This window comes from Colletotrichum gloeosporioides, assembly GCF_011800055.1.
Source record: "Colletotrichum gloeosporioides strain Lc1 chromosome Unknown consensus_73, whole genome shotgun sequence".
Classification (NCBI taxonomy): Eukaryota; Fungi; Ascomycota; class Sordariomycetes; order Glomerellales; family Glomerellaceae; genus Colletotrichum; species Colletotrichum gloeosporioides.
Genome location: NW_025544718.1, coordinates 114,738 through 132,023, shown reverse-complemented (window position 1 = coordinate 132,023; position 17,286 = coordinate 114,738). Strand labels below are relative to the sequence as shown.

General features: G+C 56.0%; 5 protein-coding genes across 5 annotated transcripts; 2 read left to right on the top strand and 3 right to left on the bottom strand.

The window, feature by feature from the left end:
* Positions 1 to 98: 98 nt before the first annotated feature.
* Positions 99 to 1,337, bottom strand: GCG54_00007004 (Succinate/fumarate mitochondrial transporter; the record flags this gene model as incomplete). The annotated part of the gene is made up of 5 exons (XM_045406994.1): positions 99 to 267; positions 316 to 775; positions 847 to 1,095; positions 1,170 to 1,217; positions 1,277 to 1,337. 5 exons carry the CDS (start codon positions 1,335 to 1,337, stop codon positions 99 to 101), a joined length of 987 nt encoding a protein of 328 aa, XP_045259904.1.
* A 2,367-nt stretch (positions 1,338 to 3,704) lies between these two features.
* On the bottom strand, positions 3,705 to 6,074 carry GCG54_00007003 (putative E3 ubiquitin ligase complex SCF subunit scon-2; the record flags this gene model as incomplete). The annotated part of the gene is made up of 2 exons (XM_045406993.1): positions 3,705 to 5,480; positions 5,544 to 6,074. The coding sequence occupies 2 exons, from the start codon at positions 6,072 to 6,074 to the stop codon at positions 3,705 to 3,707; spliced, it is 2,307 nt and encodes a 768-aa protein (XP_045259903.1).
* Positions 6,075 to 8,886: 2,812 nt separating this feature from the next.
* Positions 8,887 to 9,453, top strand: GCG54_00007002 (uncharacterized protein; the record flags this gene model as incomplete). The annotated part of the gene is made up of 2 exons (XM_045406992.1): positions 8,887 to 9,198; positions 9,256 to 9,453. 2 exons carry the CDS (start codon positions 8,887 to 8,889, stop codon positions 9,451 to 9,453), a joined length of 510 nt encoding a protein of 169 aa, XP_045259902.1.
* A 3,099-nt stretch (positions 9,454 to 12,552) lies between these two features.
* On the top strand, positions 12,553 to 14,043 carry GCG54_00007001 (uncharacterized protein; the record flags this gene model as incomplete). Its single annotated transcript, XM_045406991.1, has 2 exons — positions 12,553 to 12,649; positions 12,707 to 14,043. The coding sequence occupies 2 exons, from the start codon at positions 12,553 to 12,555 to the stop codon at positions 14,041 to 14,043; spliced, it is 1,434 nt and encodes a 477-aa protein (XP_045259901.1).
* A 521-nt stretch (positions 14,044 to 14,564) lies between these two features.
* GCG54_00007000 (Polysaccharide monooxygenase Cel61a) lies at positions 14,565 to 15,881 on the bottom strand (the record flags this gene model as incomplete). The annotated part of the gene is made up of 1 exon (XM_045406990.1): positions 14,565 to 15,881. One exon carries the CDS (start codon positions 15,879 to 15,881, stop codon positions 14,565 to 14,567), a length of 1,317 nt encoding a protein of 438 aa, XP_045259900.1.
* Positions 15,882 to 17,286: the final 1,405 nt, after the last annotated feature.

Genomic DNA, 17,286 nt, shown 5'->3' with positions numbered 1-17,286 from the left:
TGCCTCCCCGCCTCTTGCTTTCGACGTGCAGATTAAAAACTGGTATCTTGCATCAACAGACAGCCACCTGAAAAGCAGTTCCCCTTGACCATGTGCATCTACTCTTCGTATTTGCCTCCAGTGAAGGACACGTTGCTTCTCTCGAGCTTTTCCTTGAGGTACTCGTAGACGGTGAACGTCACGGCCTGTCCCGGCGCAACACGCATGATGCGAGGCGTGATACCTTTGTAAAAGGCGTGCATGCCTTCTTGCCTGCGGGTACGCACACTGTCAGTATTCTGCAGGCTCTCAGGAGCAGCGCGACGCAAAACTCACTTGAACATATCACTCGAGATCTTGGCAATGCGACTCCACGCGCTCGTGCCGAACTCGGCAGGCGTCTTCTGCAACCTCGTCTTGATGGTGTCGATCGGCGCATTGCTCAACGGGCCCATGGCACCGCTGACGAGCCCAATCACCGTCGTCTGCCAGCTCGGCAGGTTTCCCCCGGCGTACTGCGGCTGGTAGTCCTTGAGCGCCTCCTTGAAGTACGAGTAGGCCGTGAAGTTGACGGCCTGGTTGCTACCCTGCCGCAGCGCCGTCAGCGACACGCCCCGGTACAGCGCGCCGAAGCCCTCCTCCTTGACGACGGTGTAGAGCGCGTGCGCCGCGTTGCGGTACTTTGGGATGTCGAGGGGGTCCGCCATGGAGTGGTGCTGCGCCTGCAGACGAATCTTGATGACCTCCATTGGCGTCACGACGGCGACGGCTTCAGTCACACCCGCGGCGAGGCCAGCTGTCTCTCTCGTCAATGATAAACATTCTCTCTCTGCGAGTCAAGATTGGGGGAGTGTTGAAGAGACCTACCCAGGAAAGTCGCCTGTCCGCTGACGATTCCCGTCTTCTTGTCCGCCAGCATCTGCTTGTACCCCTCGAAACTCGTGAACCGGATGGCCATCTTGGGCACGATGCCCGTCAGCACGGCGCCGAGACCCTTGTACAGACCCAGCGGCGTCTCCTTCTTGACGATCTCGACTCCGGTGCGGATGAAGCCACGCTTGGGCGCTCCGGGCTGCCTCGCGCGCCGCGACAGCTGCATTCGGACCTTGATCGTGTCTGGTTGTGCCGCACGTGTCAGTAAAGATGTCTGTCACTCATTGCGAGGTTTGCGCCGAGGGGGGAGAACTTACCGAGCGGGTGGCAGACCAGCGCCTCCATCATGCCAGCACCACCGCCAGCTATCCCATCATGTCAGTCGCAGTCGTCCCAGAACGAGGTTGCGCGTGGTTGGACATACCAATGAGGTTCGTGGCAGCCGACGTCGGCGTCTTGCCATCTTGCTTGACCTTGGAGGCCATGATCACGAAGAAATAGGGATATGCGCAAACGAGATGACAGGAAAGGTAGGTAGGCAGCAGGAGGCTCGCGCCAGGAGGTCTACAAGAACAAAGCAAGAGTCACGCTTTCTTCGTCTCTGTTCAATGGCAAGAACAATGACGATGCTGCGCGGGTAGGTAGAGAAGGAGGTATCAACAGGAAGTAGTCATACAAGAGCGGGACACACGGGAAAGAGCAAGGAAAGAAGCTTGGGAAGCAGCCGGGACGAGAAGAAGAAGATTCGGAACAAGTCGTCAAGTCAAGTCAGGGACGGACCTACAAAGCAGACATCCTCGGCGCCGGTGATGAAAGCCACGGCAGAAGATATAAAGGTGGCGTACTAGGCGTGTGTTGGAGGGGACGAGGGGGGGTGGTGGTTCACAGTGACGAGGGGGGGACGAGGGGTCAAGGCACAAGCCAGAATAGAAAATCAGCCCCAGGACAAGCAGACATATGCAGATGACTCGAGGTTCCCCGACTTCAGACGGTACCCAGGTGTGTGTGTGTCGTATGTGTGGCTCTGGATGTGTACCTAGACACAACCTTCCCGAGCATGAGGGGAGCAGACGAAAAAGCATATGAGGAGAAGGTGTCCCTCAGTTCCGCCCCCTTCACCCGCGGCACAACGACGAGGCCAGACACTAGACGGCCCAGTGCCAGGGGCATCGGCAGACCGGGGCACCAGGGCGTGTGTGGATGGATGAATAGGAACAGAAAGATGTGCAGAGCGAGCAGAGTAGACACGGACGCTTCCATGTCTTCCACGCGGTAGTGTTAGGAAAAACGAGTGCAGAATGGAAGAGACAAGCACGGGACCGATGTCTGAGTGGCTCAAACCATTGAATCTTCAGACGTCTGGCTACTAGCGCAGCGCACGCGTGGGTTGCGACAAGATGATGAGCGCGCCCATCCCGATTCGGCGGAACGGAGGCTGTGACTGGGCAGACGGGGGGTTGGAGGGATGGGATGCAACCGTGTGGGAAGAAGTCGAAGAGAGGGACCATGGGGGAGAGGTATCTTGGATTATCTTTCTTCAGTCATCAAAATGTTTTCCCCCCCCTTCCAAAACACCCCCTGGCCCTCTCTATTCTTCGGTTGGAGAAGACCAATTGGTTGCCGGAATCATCAACAGCGGCACTGGACGACCGGAGCTGCGTGCACATTGTCAGTGCTGGATTCAGAAGAGAGGCATAGACAAAGCAGGGCAATGCTGAAGAGAGAGCTGAGGCTACCTTACTCCAACTTTCACTTGTCTGACACGGTACGCTGTCAGTCAGTCAGTCAGTCAGTCAGTCAGTCAGTCATCGGCCTGTGATTCTGCGCCGCAAGGAAGAGTGACGTAGCGCTAAATGCGAAAGTCGTTGCCCCGTTCCAGCGCGCGGCATGCTACGGCAGAAACCTCCGCGGGCCACTGCAGCCTTCACATTACCGACTCCAAGCCGAGCTTGTGATTTTGCGGGGGAGACATGCGGTACGTACTCGTCCGCAATGTGAATGGAACCTGACAAGATTGTGGATACCGGGCACTTCCGGCGCTGGGCCGAGTGCAAGAGCCATTCGTCAGAAATGCCGAGGTTCGGACGCTGGTCCTGGCCTGGATCATCATCTTCACCTCTTCTTCACATCTTCTTCATCTTCTCCAGCCAGTGCAGGAGACACCAGCAGCAGACATCGCAGACTATGCCGCTTTCGGGGCTGGTCCAGTGGTCTCGTCAGGCACCGCCTCATGGCCTTCTTGGCCCGGTCATCAGCTGATGGAGGGACGGGCGGGAGGAAACCAGCCTGTACCTGGTCTTGCTCCCGTCCTGACTCCCTCCCTCCCTCTACCCAAACAGCTGCTTCCAAGTTCCCGCCGCTGCTAATTTTGCCACGACGCGCCGGGATCAGATGAAAGTCCTTCCTCCGTGCTAGATAAAATGAGGCTGGCCAGTCGTTAGATCCAACGTGAGACACCAACCCAAAGAGCACGAGCATGTGAAAGCATGGTACGAGTCGTAAATTCTGTAGTAGATTAAATCAGGCCTCTTGATATATCCTGTACTCTGGATGCTGCCGCAACCTTTTACCCATCCTGTTCCCTTTTTTGTGGTGGACAGAGCAATTCCCAGAAAAAAGCAATCCATGAACGCCGCCCACCTCGTGGGGTTTCCTTTCCCTTACCCTGCCCAGAGTCCTCGAGGACTTTTCTAAATAATCTGAACGTGAAGAGACAAGTTGCCAAAGGCATTTTCTTCGGTCGTGCAACAAAGTCCGTCTCTCGTAAATCGCCGTTTGGGAATCGTTTCGCCAGACACCTGCCAGAACCCCAGAATATAAAAGAAAACTCCAAAAAATTACAATCACTCTTTTTAAGCAGGGGTGCCGCACTCTTCGAGGGGACCGTCTGCTTCGAAGCTGTATAGGCGGACTTCGCCGTCTTCACTCCCACTGGCCATTCGACTGTCGCTGAGACCGACACAGGTAACAGGACCCGAATGGCCGGTGAAGGTGCGCTCGCACTTGCCGCTCTTGGGCTCCCAGACCTTGACCATTGAGTCGTTGGCGCCGGTGACCACGCGGAGGGTGTCGCCGACGAGACCCCAGATGCCTTCCACGTGACCAAACATGGTGCGGAGACACTTGCCTGTGACCGTGTTCCACACCTTGACGGTGTTGTCCAGGCCGGCCGTGATCATGTAGCGGGGCGGGAGGGGCCGTGTGGGGTCCGATGCGAAAGCGCAGCCGAACGCCGTCCGGTCATCGTCCGCCGACCCCGAGTCTCCGAAAGAGGAGCCGAGGATGGACGCCACGTTCGCCGAGGCATTCGCCGAGGCCGAAGGGGTGGTGCTGCGGCCGCTGTGGACGGAGGAGTTATCGGCAATGTCGGCCGCTAGCATCTCCTCGTCCGGCTCAAAGTCCTCCGGCATCAGCAAGACTTGCTGGACCTGGCCCATGTGGCCTTCAAAGACCTTGATGCACGTCTTGTTTCGCAGATCCCAAAGTCGGACGGTGCAATCGTCCGAAGCCGAGAACACCGTTTGCGAACTGGGGTCGAGTCTCACATGGTTGACCCAGTCCTCGTGTCCGCGCAAGCAGAATGTTTCCCTGTTGTGAAGGTTGAAAATCTTGACCGACTTGTCAATCGATCCGGACGCTATGTGCTTGCCATCATAGTCGACGGAAATGACGCCTTCGCTGTGGCCTTGGAGGGTGTTGAGGCATTCGCCGGTCTGCCAGTTCCAGACCTTTATCGTATGGTCCAAGCTGCCGCTGAAGAGCAAGTTGCCAACAAACTTGAGCGTACGAATGCCCATGGTATGACCGGTCAAGGTGCGAATCTCCTCTCCTGTCACAATGTCCCAAATCTTAACCTTGGCGTCATATGAACCAGTAGCGAGGATCTCGTCGTCGAACTGGAGACAGGTGACGCCGTTGTCATGGCCCTTGAAGGTCTTGATGTGGCACCGGCCATACTTCCAGTTGTATCCGACCTTGAAACGGTCGCGGTAAACGCTCTTCCACGGTCGAATGAGGCGGTCCTTCTCCCGCTCGGTCTGGGCCTTGGGTGCACCGGGCTCGCCAACCTCACGGCAGGCGCGTTTCCTACTGTCGTCCAAGACAACCAGCTCACGCTTCTTATTGGCATTGGGGGACGGTGCAGGGGCGGCAGCCTCCGGCTCAGGTTCCGGCGCTGGCGCTGGCTCACGGGCGGGCTCCTCGGCCCTTTGGCTCCGGGCAAGCTCCTTCTGCTTGTTCCAGTCTCGCAGCCTCTTGCGCTCGAGGAGAGGCAGACCGAACCCACACTTGGTGCACTTGCGGTCGATGTGCTGTTCGCACATGCGGTGCCATACCACGTCGTCGTCGGCGAGGTCGCGCCACCTCCTGCTGACCTGGGCAGCCTTGCAAAGAGAGGCGGTGTCGAGGTAGCCGAGGACCTTGTAGGATATTTCGGTGGGGAGTGCAGCCATGAAGTCGATCTTGAGCTGCTCGTGGACTTCGCGGGAGACGGTGGATAGCTGGGGGAAGCAGCACTGGGTGATGATACCCTGGAGCATGAGGTCGCGGTGCTTGGCAGGGGCGGCGGAGAAGAGGGACCACACGTGAGTGATGGCTTGTTGGTCGGCGGAGGGGAGCTTATCGAGTTCCTGTGCGCAAGTGTCAGCACGGAGACGATAGTGCCTGTGTGCATCCAGACTGGCTTGGCTTACACTTTGGATCAAGACCATTTTGGACTCGTCGGCGGCTCGACGACACTTTGCGTCGGGCCGGTGACGATAACAGAACTTGCTGCTGGGGTCTCGCTTCTGGTTGAGGGTGTTGTCCTCGGTCTGTACGTCGGGCTTGCCGATGGGAGCGTAGATGCCGGGGATATGTTCTCTGAGGAAGGGAGTCACAGTCTGGCCGACCAGCTGGGTAGGCATATTTGCTGGAAATCGCGAGGCTTCTCCGTCGTCTGGTCTCCGTCTGTCGCAGTTGTCTTTGGAAGGCTGTTGGTTCGTAGTCACATTGTTGGCGACGGTGGTGGTGGGATTGGAAGCAGGTGTAGAGTTGGAGTTGAAGCCGGCGTCGTCGAGGGCGGTGAAAGTCGGTGTGGTTTTGAAGTAACTGGGAGAAGGGATGGCAGGAGGCTTGGAGGCAGCGAGCTCGTCATGGCGGTGACTGGACGACGAATGGCTCAAGCCCAGGTCTAGGTTCATACTCCGGGGATCCGGGACGGTTGACGTGCTTGCGAGGTCCATGGCCGCAATAGGTTTCAGAGCAGGCAGTGGAAAACAGAGGAAACGAGCAGCACAGGCGATCGGGGAAGTGGTATCAAATCATCCGGCTTGTCCTCTGGAACCCAGCGAAATGTCGCCAAGGTCGAGGGAACAGGGCCAGCAGTGCCCCCTAAGGTCGAGGGGCAGCGAGAGGACGCAGCAACGAGACAGACGCAAGCGTATGCGTGTGTGTACAGTGACACAGGGTGACACTCTGTTGTTTCTGGGTTGTTGGCGGGTGTTTTGGGTGAGGGTGAGGCGAGAGGACCTGGCGATGGCGTGCGAGCCAGGGGAAAGGAGATTCGCAGTGCTGTTTATAGTATGGCTTGGACTGCTGGATATGTTGGCAGCTTCCAAAGGAGGGAGCCCCGGATGATCCACAGGAACGGCGCCCGACTGGTGGAAGCAGGGGAGCTGGCAAGGGCACGCAATTAAAGCGCTCGTTGTCGAGTTCGCGCGCGGACGTCTGTGTTGGTGTTTTGTGGTGTAGCGCCTGAGTTGGGCACGTCGAGGAGACTCACGGCGAGGCGCAGAGCAGGTTTGGCAGGAGGTTGAGCGCCTGGTGATTCGTCGAGACGGGGGGCGGAAAGATGGGACGGTTTTGCTTCTTCGTCTTCTGTGGCCTTGGTTCTGTTGTTTGGGTTGCCTTTTTTGCGGTCGGCAGGCGAGAGGTATGAATGCGGATCGTCGAGGCTGCTGGTGGATGGACAGACGACAAGGTTCAGCCGAAGGGGGTGTGTGCTGGTGTGTGTACAAGGTAATTGGGACCGGTGAAGACGGCGAGAAACAAAGAGGAAAGTATCGAGGTGGCAGCGCGCCGGTGTCGTCGTCGCTTGGCTTGGTGTCGTGATCGGAGCCTGTCTTGGATCGTGGTCGGAGGAGAGGGAAGGGAGGTCGAGTAGTTTTATCGTAGTCGTCTTGGACGGTGGACAAGGCAAGTAGACCTTGAGGAGTGGAGGAGACAGAGGAAAAGACGGTCGCAGCGAGGCCGACGTCGATTGCGGGCGTGCTCCGGGCAGTGACTGACTGGGAGGTACCTGCCTGTGGTAAGGTACTCTGTATCCGTACTCTGTACTCTGTAGAGGAGAGGCGTGGTAGAGGTGCTTTGGGGCGAAAATGGCGACATCGCCGGGTCAATTGGTGTGAGCCCCCCAGACGTTCCACTTCTGCCACAGCGGTTCCCAGCGGTGCTCCAGGGGTCCAGCCCCACTCCCAGCGATGAGGTGACGGCTAAGCGAGTCCGCCGGCCAGTGACAGCGCGCGCCGGACGAGGCAAACGGTTGTCGCTGCCGTCGTGGGAGACGGCCACACGGCTACGGACGGGTCTCGCTGCACCGTCACCGATAGCCGACTGCGCTGCTGCTGAGATTGCGGGGGAGCCACACTGTAAGGCTGGACCGACTGCCTTTGCTCTCACTCTCACATACTGCCAGCAGAGGTACAGAAACGAAGGTGTACTTTCATGGTGTATGTCTCCAACAATGCTGTGCAGTAAACACCATGAATTGACTGGCTGTCTCTTCAGTCAATCAGATATCCAGTGCATCCCATCGCCGATTCAATTCAGAGTACCTTATGCGAAGACCCAAAGTCCCAAGCGCCGTAACAGACAATTTCTCAAGGTGCACAGTCACCCTCCAAAGCTTACATAACAGGATGCGTTGTCAGCAAATCATGCACGCAGCACGCACTGGACACCCGCCAACCACGAATTTCCATCAGTCACTCTTCCCAATATTGAACCAGTCAAAAGTCGCCGCCAAAACGTTGAAGGGTCACCTGCTCATTCTCCTCTTTCAAGGGAAAAAAAAGGGAAAAAAAAAGGGAAAAAAGAAGAGAAAAAAATTCAATCCGTTTTGCTAAGACCGAATCGGCGATTAGACCATCGCCGTTTGGCCTTGCACCTTTGCTGCTGCCCAGTGTCCACGTATTCATCCGTTTCTCTCTCGTCATCAACTGGGTCTCGAATGATTCAGTCTGGGCTGGGCCTGGGCCTCGAAACCACTAGACAACAAGAAGAGGAAAAAAACTTCAATGTTCCGCTGGATCCGTCTGCAACCTTGATTTTTCAGCGTTGAACTTGCGACATCGTCAAATTTCATTTCTACATACTCTCTGTTTCTCGCCTCCCCAGAGTCCCAGCGGGGACTGCTGCCGGTACCTGTCCGTACCTTTCCCTTCCCAGTAAAAGGGCGCCCTCTTCTCCAGACTGCACCGAGTACCGACGATGAGGTTAAGGCCGTCGCCAATGTCGCAATCCTGGCCGCCAATCTCCCCAATCGGGATGAGCTAACGCGACCGTGCGATGGCGTCATTTTCAACACTCAGCAATCTATGCCAGCAATGCCAGCAATACCTGCGCCTGCGGACCCCATCGCATAGAATTGCGCCATCCCAGGTCACGTTCGAGAACAACTCTGTCCAACCCATGCCATCCATGTTTCACTTAGTCACTTAGTAAACAGTTCCTGAGAACGAACGCCTTCCCTGTTCTTCTTAGTATTCAGGGGCGCATCTCTACTGTTCGTGTTCCTGGACTCTTCAACACCTTCCCCAAAAGCTGTTAACCATCGTAGCCGCAATCACGAGAGAGGTGTTACTGCGTGCCAAGACCACTTTGGGTGACACGCGCGCTGCGTGACATCACACAGTGGATCAATACAGGTCTCCTTGCCGCTCACCACCTGTAAAACAGGTTGAGATGCCACCGAGCATGGCCTCTTATATACAACCGTTTTAGCCTTGGAGCTGTCCGAATTTCTCTTTGAAGCCACCATTACAGGAAACACCCACGATGAAGTTCCTTGAGGTAATGACATGTTTTCTATCTGCGTTTGCAGCAGCGAGTACATCTCCACAAGCATCAGAGCCAACTCTGGAACCGAACTACACATCCCCGCTGGGCGTGAAATACATCAACCCGTCGACTAGCTACGATGTCACTGGACCCTACAGTCTGCTCTCCATCGCAGGCCCGACGCTCTACATCGCCGGCGTTCGTGGGATACATCCCTCAAACAGCTCGCTCGCTGAAATCGGGTATCCCAGAATACGCCTGGCATATGAGAACATGGCCCATTTGGCCCGGTCGGCGGGGTCCGATCTGGTCAGGACATGACTCCGACTGCAGTGAAAAAAGTTACCCCTGTTGACATGTTCCCAGACATCATGCGTTCGTCTCGTTGTCTATGTGTCGGACATGTATCGCTATCGCCCCATCGTCAACCAAGTCCAGAATGAGCTCTGGGCCGAGCTGAACACCACCGGCAAGGTGCTGTTCCCGCCCAGAACAATCGTTGAGGTACAGAGGCTGAACGACGATGATATCGTCGAGGTCGAGGGCACCTTCTGGCTGGGCTGAGGGCCTTCATCACATTACCCAATTAGTTGGACTCAACAAACACATCCGGGTTCCCACATTCTTCTGTCACTGGTCATTCAGGCTTCAAAATCTAGCCATTTTCAACCTGACATTGCGTTATTGGCCAATGGCCCCCTCAACCAGGGTCTCCCAGGCCAAGCTTCTCTTCCCCAATGAGGCTTCCGACCGACAGCCGCTGTCCCACAACAGCAGCTTTGCGCATCCACACCGCACAACCGTCTCAGCCCACTATCAATTGCATTCCTGACTTTGCAGGCTTTTCCATCGGTGACAATGCCTGGGCGCATGGTTATCTCGACCGAGACCGACCGCGGAGCGAGCGTGTGGTTTTACGACGGGGATAAACCCGAGCGATCACGCAAGAATCCCTTATCGACTCGTGTTGATAACTAGATCTCGCGTTACTGGCTTTCTCCGATACTTTCTCCGAGAGAAGGAAGGTCGTTAGATATCACCCAGACACCACCAGGATTAGCAGGGATGCCAGATTCAAAAGGTCTTTTATCCGGGCGAATGTTTGGCATTCATTAAACAGCTTGCACAAAAAAGTGCTGACCTCCCTGGGCCTTCATTGCCAGATATTCAGACACGTCGACAAGTGTGTACTTTCCCCGGCTGAATGCAGATACGCCACAATCCTCCATCTCACCGAAGCCAATTGCTTTCAGATGTCGTCCTACCACTGACACATAAAAACCTCCATTTGCTTCGCCAAGGTCTTGTCTATCATTTTCACCGCCATCACTGAAATGGCTTCTCACTGAATTCCTGCTACCCGTAACATGGCCTAGGCTCCCCGTCGGATCCAAGTATCCGAGTGAAATATGGAACTTCTGTTCTGATAGACGGGAAGCGGCATTCACCGTCTTGACCCGCCACGCTTTACCTAGCTTCGTATTCAATAGTTACCCGGGTGAACTGTTGAAAGTCCATTGACAACGGCATACCTCACATTAGCTCCCCTGCTTGACCTCCGTGCCTCACAAACCATCTGGCATAAGTTAGACGGACGTTCGCGACCGGATATGAACGATGTAAAACGGTGAAGTAGCGGATGTACCGTCAGAGCTAGTAGATATTTTCTCATGCATCCTCTCTGCGCGCCGTTTCGAGTGGTGTTGAAGCGCATAGCAACTTGGGACTAGTCTCCTAGGGCTCTCCTCTACGAATATTTCTGGTGTTTGCCAGAACATCTTGATGGTCTATTGCCCTTATCGTCAATCTCAACTGCCTGACAGCGCCATCGCAGGATTCATAGTTTGAAACGTGGGACTCAAGGAAACAAATCCTCATTGAGAGGACCATGAATGAAAAAATCAACTTAAATGGAAAGGAATCTTTCACACCTGACCCTAAGTTCGGTCCCATCCTGCGCGCGTGTTGCTGAGATGCATGGCGGCACGCTTTACTCATCCCACATGATTCCCCACAGCTTAAAATCAACCTCTCTGCCGGCCTCGGAACTATCAAATGTATCTGTCCAGAGCTGTTTGGCATTATAATAGGTTACTTGTTGCTGATTGCGCCCGACTGAAGATTTGGACTTGTCCCAAGGTCAAATTGCTCAGCCGCCAAATTCGCGCCTGGCACGGCTTGTCTGCCATGGACGCTCCAGCTCCTGAGGTCACTGCGAATTTGTGTTGCGAATTTGTGTGATGTTCATCCGAGCCAAGTGAGGTAAGATATTCGACGCTGACATATCCTTGGTTCTTTCCAGCCGGGTCCAATTGGGATAGCACAGGTGATGCCCTTCATGCCTCCCACAACCCATGTTAGTGGTCATCAGTTAAGTTGAGGACTTGCCCACTATATTGAATTAATAGGACCTAGTGGTTCTGGATCGTATTCATCACCGCAAACCACTTATGTGACTCCAGAACTCGGGTATTAGTTGCGGTGGACATGACTTTCGTACCATGCTGGCAAACTTGACGGCTTGCAATTGGCTGACGATGGCGTGATTTGGTTGACAAAGATATTAAATTATTGACACCTCCAGAGACCCAGACTTATAGCTTGACATGACGACTATCTCAGAACTAGGTTCTCTATCTCGCCTTGTAGGCTAAGGCTTGAACTGATGGCCTTCATGGAGTGCTACTAAACTCCCAAGCCGACGAGAAATTCTACTCGTGAGCCAGGGATATTCTCGTCATTTCGAGGGTATATAAAAGCATGTAACTAACTACCTTGAGACGCACGCACGGGCTTCATATTGGACTTATTTAGAGGCAGTCAGACAAGATTTGTCCCCTTGTAGTACCTGTAGTCCGGCCGAATATGGGAGCAAGTGCTTCACAGACTACCAGCCCTGTGATAACGCCAACAGAGTCGCAGTGCTTGCTGAAGCTGATACTACTATATTGCACCAGATAGGTAGATTCAAACAATGAGAGCGCTTAAGAAAATCACTACTTTTCGGATTGGCATCCCTCACTCAAGTCAACAGCTTACCCCTGCTCATCACATACTTCTCAGCCGCCACAGTGAGACGAATCAACAATCGTCGTAGTCAGATTAACCTGACAGCAATTAACGAGTATCTTGCAACCGCGAATAACCTAGTATTCGGCGTTGTGGGGGGACCCCGATCTAGCGGCCCGGCCTCATGCGCTCCCGCCGAACGACCCTCACCCGACGGAAGAGGCAAGAAGGTTGACAACCCCTCCGCCAAGTCGGCTTCGATTTGCTTAGCGGTCCTGGGAGCGACTTTACTGACCGGCCGGCGACGACCGCTGCTCTTATCGTCCGCGTTGATTCGTCGCGATGTATGCCAAGTACTTGGCTTCTTGGCAACAGTCAAACGATACCAAATCCTTAGCATCTCCGCGCCACGGGACTGGGAAACATGTGTGATTCCCCCGCTTCTGCGCGACGCCTTACATGACATTTTGACAGCACGATGCTCTTCTGGGAGACGGGTAGTGGGCGGCGCGCAGGAATGGGGGTGGGCTATTTCGAAATATTAAAAGCCTCATGAAGACTTTTGCAGCATGCCTGATCTTGCATCTTCGACGCACGGAGTCACCATTTGATACCCAAACAGAGCCATAATAGGCCCTTCGTAGCTTTGTCACTATGATCGGTAAATCTTTGGCTGCTGTGAGCATCCTTGCCGGCACAGCCGTCGCCGAGACTGTCCACGGCGTAGTCGTCTTTAGCCGCCATGGAGACCGTAAGTGGACTGACATCTGCCATGTTCAAACACAATCTTGACTGACACAATTTGAAGGCAACACGAAGCACTATGGAGCTCAAGCCATCACGAGCGTTGGTGCGAACCAGTGCTTCCAAGTCGGTAGTGATTACCGCAGCCGCTACCTTGAGTCCGGGTCCCCTCACCGGATTCTGAACATTTCCGAGGACAAGTACGTCTCATCGCAGATCTATGCCAGTGCCCCGGACCAGAGTCTCCTGAAGAACTCAGCTACGGCCTTCCTCCAAGGTCTCTACCCTCCTCTCGTTGATCTGGACGCCGAAATCGCCACCACCACCCTCAACAACGGGAGCGACAGCACAAGCCCGCTGAATGGCTACCAATATGTGTTCCTTCACGGCGAGAACGCGAACTCCCCGGACACCATCTGGATCAAGGGTGACGATGGCTGCCCCGCCAACGCGGCGGCCTATAAGTCTTTTGAGATGAGCGACGAGTTCAAGACCCGCATGGAGACGACCAGGGACTTTTATGGCGGCCTCTACGATGTCCTCGAGAGCGTGTACGACTACAAGCCTGAGAACATGACATACAAGAACGCCTACGATATCTTTGACCTCATCAACGTTGCTCGCATCCACAACAGCACCTCCCTAGCTCGCAACGTCACAGACGAGGAGCTCTTCCAGCTGCGCACTCTCGCCGACAGCTCCGAGTTCGGATACAACTTCAACGCTTCCCAGCCCGCGCGGGCCATCCACGCGCAGACTCTGACAGCCGGCATCCTCGCCCAGCTCAACCAGACCGTCACCTCCAAGGGCAAGCTCAAGTTCTCCCTGCTCTCCGGTAGCTACGACACGTTCCTCGCCTTCTTCGGTCTCGTCGATCTCGTTCCCCTCTCGGTCAACTTCACCGGTCTCCCAGACTATGCCTCCACCATCGCCTTTGAGCTGTTCAGCGATAATACCACGACGTTCCCTGAAAACGCCGCCGACGATCTCCGCGTGCGCTTCCTGTTCCGCAACAGCACCTTTGGTGAGCTGACGCCGTACCCGCTGTTTGGAACCAACGAGGAGACTCTCTCTTGGCCGCGCTTCGTGTCAGAGATGCAGGAGCGTGCGATCAGCACAGTTGGAGAATGGTGTTCTGTCTGCTCTAGCGTCGCGGACTTCTGCTTCGCCAACCAGGAGGAAGCCTCTAGCTCCGATTCTGGCAAGAGCAGCGGCGGCATGTCCAACGCTGTTGCCGGTGTCATCGGTGCCATGGTTACCCTCGGTGTCGTGGCTATTGTTGGCGCCATCGCGTTTGTCATGCTCCGAAAGCGTCGCTCAATGCCTCCCGCTGCTGCATCTAGCCATGGTCACGGTGCAGAGAAGTCTAGCCTGCGCAGTGGAGGAAGCGGCAGCGTCTAATAGATGTGTTGACTGCCCTTATGTGTTACATGGTAATTAGTACAGACTCATATCATGGTTTATGGGTACGGACATGAGAGATTCTCTTAACGATGTAATGACCACATACCAATGTCATTGGTAGTTTTCAGTGCTCTATGTGCACTTCAACGATTGAAGTTTGACTTATCGCAGAAAGAGTACTTAACTTGTGTGCCATGTTCTCTGCAACTCACCACGAGCAAAGGCTAAATACAAACACATAGTCGAGTTGAATCATGGCAACACATCGAAGCTTCACAGCACATTGGCACATCACAGTCAGACAGGAGTAACATCAAGTTGGAACGTGAGAATGATACGATCTATATCGTTCTGATATATACGTGAGGTAAAACGATATACAACAAAGACTTTATACATGAAACGGATTGGTCTGGGGACCGATCAGCGTCGGGGACACCACAAGCGTGGACATCCGCCGGCAGCCCGGGAAGCTCGTTCCCTTAGCCATCTAGGCGTCGAAGACACCAAGAGACCGCTTAAAGGTTGCGGCGCTCGTGGAAGGTCATGCGCTTGGCAACGGGGGTCTCGACGGGGCAGTCCTCCTCATCATCGGCAGCCTGGGTGGGGGTAGGAGTGGCGACGGGAGCCTCAGACTCGGCAGGGCAGTCGTCCTCGTCGTCGGAGGCAGCCTGGGTGGGAGTAGGGGTGGCAGAGGCAACGGGGGCCTCAGACTCGGCAGGGCAGTCATCCTCATCATCACCAGCGGCCTGGGTGGGAGTGGCAGTGGCAACAGGGGCAGCGGAAGCCTCAGACTCGGCGGGGCAGTCCTCCTCGTCGCCGGCGTCGGTGGGGGTGGCAGCAGCCTCAGAGACAGCAGCCTGGGTGATGGCAGCGGTGGCAGTGGGGGTCTCGACGGGGCAGTCCTCCTCATCAGCGGCATCGGTGGCAGCGGCAGCGGGGGCGGAGGTGGTAGCGGCAGCAGAGGTAGCAGCAGGGGCGGAGGTAGCGGCGGGGGCAGAGGAGGCGGGAGCAGAGGCGGCGGCGGAGGTAGCGACAGGGGCGGCGGAAGAAGCAGCACCAGAGCCGGAGCCGGAGCCGGAGCCGCCGGAGCAGGAGAAGAGGGCAGGGCCGGGGATGGTGTACTCCTGGGCCTTGTAGGCATCGTAGGTGATACCGGGGTCAGCGGCCTTGTAGGCACCGGGGAAGGCGACAAGGTCGGAGGGGGAGGTGCTGCCGGAGCCGGTAACCTCGAGCTGATGGCAGCCGGGGTAGAACTGGGCACCAGGGTACTGGTAGGAGGCGTGGAGGGCGATGATCTCATGGCGGACGAGGTAGTGGCCGGGGGCCAGGCACTCGGGGATGGTGTACTTGACGCCAGAGTTGCCAGCCTTCATGAGAGGAGTAGCACCCCAAGTGTTGGAGGTACCCTCACGGCCATCCTCCTGAACCTTGAACCAGACGGCGTCGGTGCCGGGGAGGTAGTCGGTGCAACCGGCATCGGGGCACTTGGCCATGTAGGTGATGGTAGGGCCGATGTGGGAGTCGGGCCAGAGGGTCCAGTTGAGGGTGACCTCGGAGCCGGCGGCGGCCTTGGCCTCGAGCTTGGCGGGAGAAGAGCCCTTGACACCACCGGCGGAGTAGCCACCGCACTGGATGTCGATGCTGGTGAGATCCTCAACGGGGCCGTTGCCCTGGATGGGACGAGAGACACGCTCGGGGGCAGGGCTGGAGTAGGGGTCCTGGTAGGGCTGGTAGAAGGTGTAGGCTTCACCGCCGATCGTGGCGTTCTCGACGTAACCGTGGGCAGCCACCAGGGCTGCGGATCCAAGAAGGGAGGCGACAGTGTACTTCATTTTGGCGAGTTTGTTGTGGGTTGGTTTTGGAGAGTTGATCAAAAGGTGCCTGTGGCTTGACTGTGAGAATATCTGGGTGGTTTGGAAATGAGAGTTGTGAGGTCTGAGACCGAAAATGAATGACTACCTGGTCAAGTGAAAAGAATGACGAATCTGAACGAAGGAATGAGATAGAATCACAGGTCAAGTGAAGCTGAACACTATGGATCGAAAGAAGGAAGAACCAGGACTGGTGATGGTTGGGAGACGGCGATGATATATGCGGGAAGGCATCGTCGCCCTGTTCCCAAGACGGTCACTTGGGCCGTTGAGAGTCCAGGGCGTTCGCATACATCGGGTCAAGATTGAAAGGGTCATTCCCGCCGCTCCGCCAAAGTTTCAACTATACGCAGGACAATCATATTCGGCCAGGCTGGTGGAGAGAGGAGAGGAACATGGGGAGGGGAAGGATCTCGCGTATGCGGGAGTCAAGCCAGGATCATGGGATGTGGGTGGTTGATTAACCGCTTCACTGCGAGAGGTGACTGCAAACTGCAGAGCCAGGTCTCAGCTTTGGCGTTAGACACACGAAAGGGGGATGAAGCCATCTTCTGGGCGCATCCACGCAGCTGGGATTGGGGAGGGGCCAGGCCGAGGAGAGGGGGCAGACAGGCGAGTGCCGACTGCGCTTACGCGGGAGCGTGTGTGAAGCATAGTAGGTGGACAAGGTGCGGACACACACTAGCAGAGATGGTGCGTGTAAGTGACTTCTAGTCGTGTACATAGTCATGATGGTGGTTGACACTGGGCAGCAGAAGCAATGTGAGTTGCTGAGTTGGGGTTGACATGTAAAAAATGGATGAGACAGCAGCCCCTCGACAGGACATGGGATGACTGGACGACCGACCAGGATCACCAGCCGGGGTGACCGGGGCCGCAAGGTGTCTATCCCCCACCCCGGCCTTCGCTGGCCGTGCCGATTGGTCGTGTAGCCGTCACACCCCGGTCAACCCCCGGTCAGGCCTCCGCTTGATCCCGGCGGCCACCCTGAAACCGCCAAGTCCTGACCCTCTCCTTTCTTAATTATCGCCAGATTCGCCCTGCAGTTTCCGCACCTTTAATCAACATTCTACGCGCCATCTCCCAATAGAGGCTGACCTCCATGTGGCTGGCCGCTGCTGCGGAGCCTCAAGGGGCACCGCGCGGGCAGCTTGCTGCTCAAAAACTGCTCCTCCCCCTGCAGACAGCAGCCTGCTTTCGCCCCCTTTCCACCAATCGAGACTTTGCCGCCAACAACTTGACCTGAGCGCGTCCAGGCTCGTCGACTGCCTCCTCCTCATCTCATTACAATAATCTCTGGAGCAGGGCAAACACCAACAACGCAGGCCTCAGGTGGTTATCTCTGCAGGAAGGGAAGCTCGGCTGG